General features: G+C 46.6%; 1 protein-coding gene across 1 annotated transcript; it reads right to left on the bottom strand.

Moving 5' to 3' along the window:
* Nucleotides 1-326: 326 nt before the first annotated feature.
* Nucleotides 327-5743, bottom strand: LOC135556837 (claudin-18-like). The gene is made up of 5 exons (XM_064990274.1): nt 5524-5743; nt 4632-4796; nt 909-1041; nt 601-720; nt 327-462 (listed from the first exon to the last, which is right to left on the bottom strand). Exons 1-5 carry the CDS (start codon nt 5741-5743, stop codon nt 327-329), a joined length of 774 nt encoding a protein of 257 aa, XP_064846346.1.
* Between the last annotated feature and the right edge of the window lie 2070 nt (nt 5744-7813).

Here is a 7813-nt window from a genome sequence, read left to right as displayed (position 1 = left end):
GACGACGCTGGGCCAATTGTGCGCTGCTCTGGGGGACTCCAAATCATGGCCGGTTGTGATACAGCCTGGAATCGAACCAGGGCATGTAGTGATGCCTCTAGCACTCAGTTGCAGTGCCTTAGACCACTGCGCCACTCAGGAGCCCAAAATATAAGAGAGATCCAAGTACAAAATTAACTAATCAAACCTGAAAAAGGTTTTCCTTCATAGCAACCCTCTATGCAATCTTCTAAGCCCCTTAGAGCTGCACGGGATTGTCATTGAAATATCAAAATAGTATGGTTTAGTTTCAGAAAACCTCTAACTAGTACATAATATTATATTATTCACACATATTGCTGGTTGGAGTGTCTTCCATTCATAATCTGGGCTCTGAAAGACTCGTCATAGGCGAGTCTGGGTTTCGCGTCATCCTTGTACACTGTTGTGTGTTGGGACGCAGCTTTGTAGGCCACCCCATAACTGAGGACAGAAAGAAAATGAAATTATTCAAAAAATGTATAATTATTATTCATATTTGTGAGTAAGAATAAGAAAGAGGATGAAGAGCATGGTTCTAGCTTAGAACTCTAATTTTCTGGTGGATAAAATGGAATTTACCCTTGTCGCTTCTCCTTTGATGGAATCATCCCTCTGAAGGCAATACACATCATAACTCCTCCTATGACCAACACAGCCCCGCCTATCCACCCCACGAAGAGGGCGGTGCCAAAGGTGTACCTGAAAAACAGAAATGATACACTGACACACTAAAAAGGACTTGACATTATGATTGATTCCAGTTTATACACCAAAGCAGCCTCCTAAATGACACTATTCCCTACATAGTGCACTACTTTTGACCAGACTCTAAAGGATAGGGTGCCATTTGGGAGAAGTGAATCCTTCTCATGTTGCAGTTATTGTACCTGGGAGTGAGAGATCCTCCAAGTCCTCCCAGTACTCCTTCTCCTCCATATCCACTGTCTGCATAGGTGGTGAACCGGAAGCTGGACACGATTAGGTTGGCAAAGACAGACACTCCAGCAATGCCACAGACACCTAGGAGAAGGAAAATTATCTTTACATTTTGGTTAGGAAGAAGAAGAAAATGTGTCAATTGTCACTTTCAGATCACAGACATTTTTATTTTACTTTAAACCCAAAATGAATCCGAATGATTTGGCTTGACAGTTATGAACATCCATATCAAAACATCACTAACAAAACATAATCAAAACAATACCACAATACAATCCATAAGATGGTATTTTGGTATTTGGTTAGCTGTTTGCAAAAGAGCCAACTACTCTTCCAACAGTCCACATAAAACATGTGTGGTATCCCAGGAGGTCTACACCGGGGGATGGTAATAGAGGGGAGGTACGTGAGGCGACGTTGGCTCCCTCTGCTGGGAATACGGGAGCTGGGCACCCCGACACGGACAGCTAAGTGGAGGTAATTAGAGGAAAGTGCCAACCAGCCGCGGAGGCTAAATAAAAGGAGCACGATGGCACACCGAGAGGGAGAAGGGAGAGAGACGGACACCAGTTAAGAGAGAGAAGGATGACCGAGTTATTTCTTTGGTATATTTATTTTCAGTCTTAGTAAAGTTGTTTTTGCGGACTAAAGCCCCCCTGTCTCTGTGTCAATCTCTGCACGCTCAACCCAACACCCCACGGTTTACCACACATGACAGAACATTCATAGACAAGAATAGGTCAAGGACAGAACTACATACATTTAAAAAAGGCACATGTAGCCTACATATCAATACATACTGTGGTATCCCGTGAGGTCTACCCTGGTGGTTGGTGAGAGAGGGGAGGTACGTGCCGTGACGTCGGCTAAACTTTGCTGGGAGAACATTGGCTGGAGAGTGCCAACCAGCTGTGCAGGCCACATAACCGGTGGACAAAGAGAGAGGCAAGGTGTGAGCCTACAGACGGGAACGAAGCTCCCAGAGGCATGGAGCTGAACATGAGAAGGACCCAGCCAACAATAAGCTGTTTTGGTGTTTTGTTTATTTTTTGTAAAGTCATGTTTTCTGACTAGAACTTCACTGCCTCTGTGTCCATCTCTGCACGCTCAACCCAACACCCCACGTTGACCACATATGGTGGAGAATACAGTAGCTTTGGGTGCCGTGGGGTCGAGCGTACGGAGATTACCATGGAGGAACTATTGGTTCAGTTTATCCTCAGCCAGCAGACGCAACAGGCTCGCCAGGAGCAAGCGCTAGACGAGCAGCAAAACCTCAGACTGGTAGCGGAGGTAGCCCAGTTGAAGGCTGAGAGGGCTTAGGAGTCTTTCCTAAATCAGTTCTTGGTCAAGCTAATGGAGGAAAATGATGTGGAGACGTATTTGTGCACTTTCGGGATGACGGTGCAGAGGGAAGGCCCAAGCCCAAGTAGGTCAGCCTTTTAGCACCCTACCTCGCCGGGAAGGCCCAGAAGGCCTACTTTGACTTGTACGCAGATCAGAAGGCAAATTATGAGGGACTCAAGCACGAGATCCTGAGCTGTTATGAATTGGTCCATAACTGGGCCTTTGACTCCACTATCTCTCCCCACGCTCAGATGAGCGACCTGGTGTGCCTTACCAAGGGCTCGCTACTGACCGAAGTACTGGCCCTCTCAATAATCGATAAGGTTGTCCTGGATCGGTATCTTTGGGCCCTCCACTACGAGATGAAGGCGGCGGAGAGCCTGCAGAACCTGGAGGAATTCCTGACCAAAACATCCAGGATCTGCTGAAAGGGGCCTGGGTGGAAAGAGTGCACGCAGGGGGGGGGGGGGGGGCAGAAAAGTACAGAGAGAGGCGAAGGACTGAAGGGGGCTCGGACAGAACTAGCCAAGGCCAAGAAGCAGGAGGGCGACCTGAACCGATGACGACGTCCACTGCTAGACCTAGATCAGAGGCGCCGCTATGAGTGCTGCAAGACCTCGCGTGGAGCTGCCCCGGCCAGGAGGAGTCCATGCCCTCCGCATCCCCCAGCTCCAAGGTAACCCGGATGGCTAGTTATGTCACCTCCCGTTGGGCGCACACCGAGACGGCTCCTCCAATGGTTCCAGTACAAATCAATGGCATCGACACCAGTGCTTTGCTGGACTCCGGCAGCATGGTGACCCTGGCCCAACCGCAGTGGCTAACAAGAGAGCGGGAAGACGAACCGGGGGATGAAGATATGACAGTGTCCTGTGTCCTGTACACAGTGTCCTGTACACAGAGACACAAAGTGGTACCCGACCGTGCCAGTGCAGATAACCACCCCAAGGGGGAGGGGGGAGTGCCAGATGCACATCGGGGCTGTTCCTAACTTGCCTGTGCCAATTATCCTCTGTAGAGATTGCCCTCTCTTCCAGGCACTGTGGAGGAGGGACATGGGGAGGGTAATCGAGAGAGACGGGAGGAACTGGGACCAGCTGCTGCCCCACTTGATAGGAGGGGGCTATACCACTACCGGTGTCTTCCTTTCGGTCTCCACGGGGCCCCAACAACCTTCCAGCGACTCATAGACCGCGTCCTGCGCCCACACCATGAGTACGCTGTGACTTATTTGGATGATATAATTGTGCACAGTGACAGTTGGGAGTCCCATCTCTGTAGGTTACAGGCGGTGGTGGATGCGCTAAGGGAGTCGGGGCCTAATGCAAACCCCCACAAGCGCAAGCTGGGCTACGCCAAGGTGGAGTACCTGGGCTATCGAATTGGGCGGGGAAACGTGAAGCCCCAAGAAGAAAACAAAACGCTGCCATTAGGGAATGGCTGGTCCCCCGAACCAAAAGACAGGTGAAGATGGCACCAAGTAGAGGTTATTAGTGGAGAGTGACAACCAGCCATGCAGGCCACATAAAGGGGGCACCATGGCACACCGTGAGGAGGACAAAGAGAGAGGCAAGGAGTGAACCTACAGAGGAGAACAAAGCTCTTGGAGGCACGGAGCCATACATGAGGAGAAGGACCAAGCCAACCCTAAGTTATTTTGGTGTCATGTTTATTTTTGTTGCCTAATGAAGTTCTGTTTTCTGACTGGAACCTCATCGTCTCTGTGCCCATTTCTGCACGCTCAACCCAACACCACACGGTTAACCACAATACACACAAACTTCAAATAGGGGGGAGGTGTCAGGTGTTGCTTAATCTTTTTTTTTGAAACCAGGTTTGCTGTTCATTTGAGCAACATGAGATTGAAGGGTGTTCAATAAAATAATGGCTCAAAATAACACTGTATACTTTCCTGACTTTGTTTTGGATTTGGGGACCGTGAAAAGACCCCTAGTGGCATGACTGGTGGGGTAAGTGTGTGTGACAGAGCAATTTGTAAGTGGGCTATGCAAACCATTTAGAAATGTCAACACCATGATTCTTATAAAAAGTGAGGCAGTCACTCTCCTCAACTCTTAGCCAAGAGAGACTGGCATGCATAATATTTATATTAGCCCTCTGAATAAAATGAAGACGTGCTGCTCTGTTCTGGGCCAGCTGCAGTCTAGGTCATTCCTTGTAGCACTCGACCACATAACTGGACAATAATCAAGATGAAACAAAACCAGAGCCTGCAAGATTTGCTTTTTGGAGTGTGGTGTCAAGAAAGGATTCACATGCGAGCAGGAACATCACCAAAACTTTAGCAAAAGACATCACCTCACCTGCAAGCAGAAACATGACCCCAGAGGTCAGTGTCATGGTAGCCTTGACATTGTCCTCCATATTTCCCATCTTCAGACTCTTGAGGGCAAAGATGGCGATCAGACAGCCGATGGCTCCCAGAACTATCCCAACTATCATCAGTGCCCGCACAGCTTGGAGCATAACTACGGGTCAAACAAAACCAGACGTCAGATAAAAGTCTTACTTTGAAACGTAAGTCATGACCTGTGATTGTGTGTATCATACGTATCTACCAAAGTACTGTGGTATTTAATTTAGATCATAGATTTTCCAACATTAAAAAAACTAAAACTACATTCATTTTCAAATGTACATCCAAATGACAAAAATTGTTTTATTGATTAGGGCTCTATAGTACTCCTGTTTTCATGGGCCATTTAACTATATTTTGTGCCTGGAAGATAATCTCACTTCCTGTTCTTGAATTTAACCAATTATTTAAAGACTTAACTGCTCTATTAAACATGTTTAAATCAATATAACTTTTGAGACAAAAACAACGTTACCTTTTATTGATCATGGCCCTAGACTCTACTCACATTAAAATGACCCACTGTCTAAACTATATGGAAGATAATCTCACTTCCCGCCTTTAACACACAATTTTAAAGATTAAACGTTGCTGAAGAAACTAGATTAGACATGCTCAAAGAAAGAAAAAAAAGTTTGTTTTATACTACTTATTAATATCAACTAATAGAAACAAATACCATATCTTATCTAGAGTCACACCCTTGAGGCACTCGACATACAAAGCTCGATCGAGATCAAGTTAACAGTGCTGACCATCCATTGGCATTTATATTTGCTAAATGTATATCAAAGAAACATCATGTTTAATTTCTTACAAGTCAATAAAGCAAACCTTACCTGGCAGCCCTAGTATGGTAAAATAAGGCCTGCATTGGGTCATTCCAGATGAGTTTTCTACACATGATTTCCAGAGTCCAGAGTAAGTGTAAACACTTGTTATGACTGAGAAGGACCGGTCCTGTAAACCCCACATATCCATGGCTGTAGCAGCAGATATGAAAAACTGGCCCAACACACCCAGAATGAAGCCGATTTGCTGAATCACTGAGGTGCCCATTTTAGCTTCCGTTCCTGTTTGATGTCAGACACCTTTGCTTGAAGTCATGAAATGGCCTTCTATCCTCGGGTTCTTATCACTACGTACGCTTGAACAGGGAACCAACCTTATCAGATGTTTGCTTAAAATTGTCCGGAGTTGCTGTCACAGTTTCGGGCAACGGTTGTTTGTTCGGGAAGCGTGACTAATGACAAAAGGTTGTGCCTTACCTTAACCTTGTTTCCATATGCGACTAGTTTCAGGAAACTACACATAAGTTGCATGTCACTACTTCACATGAGTGGCATTTGTCCGTAAACATTTATTTGGGCAGAAATGCCATCAAACGTGTACGCCATCTGTAAATAAGAATAAAATGGTTAAATTACTAGCCTAGGTTAAGCCACGAAAAAAGACAGGAACCTTCCCGCTAGCCATGATTGGGCTGGACATGCCGGGAGATGAGTTCAAATTGGTCTGCCATTTAGCAGGCTTCTGTCAACAACATAAACTGCTCAGTATGTATAGGTAATCTTTCTAACGCAGCTTTTTTAAGTACTGCAAAAGTATTGCTATTGCTCTCCACTTTCTGGATAACCGAGTTTTAAAATCAATGGAATTCCTAGTGGAATCAGAGATGGAGAAAATGTTTGCATTTAATTGCAAATATGCGGAGGTAGTTGAAAAGAGAACACAGAGAACACCTGTCTCTGAATTACATCTTCAAACTAAAGGCAACCATGGCATCCGTGACAGAGAGGAAGAAGTTCATCCATGTATATGGGTGTCCAGTAGGAAGGAAGTTATAGGTAGTTTCAAGAGCCAATGCTAACTAGCGTTAGCGCAAGGACTGGATACCTCCAACTTCCTTCAGACTGGACACAGAGACATAAAAATGAGAGCTCATCTCACTTTCATCATTAAAAAATATATATTTCACCTTTTATTTAACCAGGTAGTCAAGTTAAGAACAAGTTCTCATTTACAACCTCAACCTGGCCAAGAAAATAAAAAAATAAACAGTGACCCAGAAAACAATAACTCTGATAAAATAATCCTATACACTTGTTTTAAAGGCTATAACATTGAATAATGTATAATAATAATGTTGGAGCGAGCGGCCGCATCTACACTTCGGTCCGCAGACCATACAAACGCTCCACACCGCGTGGCCGCGGCCACCCTAATCTGGTGGTCCCAGCGCGCACGACCCACGTGGAGTTCCTGGTCTCCGGTAGCCTCTGGAACTGCCGATCTGCGGCCAACAAGGCAGAGTTCATCTCAGCCTATGCCTCCCTCCAGTCCCTCGACTTCCTGGCACTGACGGAAACATGGATCACCACAGATAACACTGCTACTCCTACTGCTCTCTCTTCGTCCGCCCACGTGTTCTCGCACACCCCGAGAGCTTCTGGTCAGCGGGGTGGTGGCACCGGGATCCTCATCTCTCCCAAGTGGTCATTCTCTCTCTCTCCCCTTACCCATCTATCTATCGCCTCCTTTGAATTCCATGCTGTCACAGTTACCAGCCCTTTCAAGCTTAACATTCTTATCATTTATCGCCCTCCAGGTTCCCTCGGAGAGTTCATCAATGAGCTTGATGCCTTGATAAGCTCCTTTCCTGAGGACGGCTCACCTCTCACAGTCCTGGGCGACTTTAACCTCCCCACGTCTACCTTTGACTCATTCCTCTCTGCCTCCTTCTTTCCACTCCTCTCCTCTTTTGACCTCACCCTCTCACCTTCCCCCTACTCACAAGGCAGGCAATACGCTCGACCTCATCTTTACTAGATGCTGTTCTTCCACTAACCTCACTGCAACTCCCTCCAAGTCTCCGACCACTACCTTGTATCCTTTTCCCTCTCGCTCTCATCCAACACTTCCCACACTGCCCCTACTCGGATGGTATCGCGCCGTCCCAACCTTCGCTCTCTCTCCCCCCGCTACTCTTTCCTCTTCCATCCTATCATCTCTTCCCTCTGCTCATACCTTCTCCAACCTTTCTCCTGATTCTGCCTCCTCAACCCTCCTCTCTTCCCTTTCTGCATCCTTTGACTCTCTATGTCCCCTATCCTCCAGGCCGGCTCGGTC

Source organism: Oncorhynchus masou, chromosome 15 (assembly GCF_036934945.1).
Source record: "Oncorhynchus masou masou isolate Uvic2021 chromosome 15, UVic_Omas_1.1, whole genome shotgun sequence".
Taxonomy (NCBI): Eukaryota; Metazoa; Chordata; class Actinopteri; order Salmoniformes; family Salmonidae; genus Oncorhynchus; species Oncorhynchus masou.
This window is presented reverse-complemented; position numbering and strand designations above follow the sequence as displayed.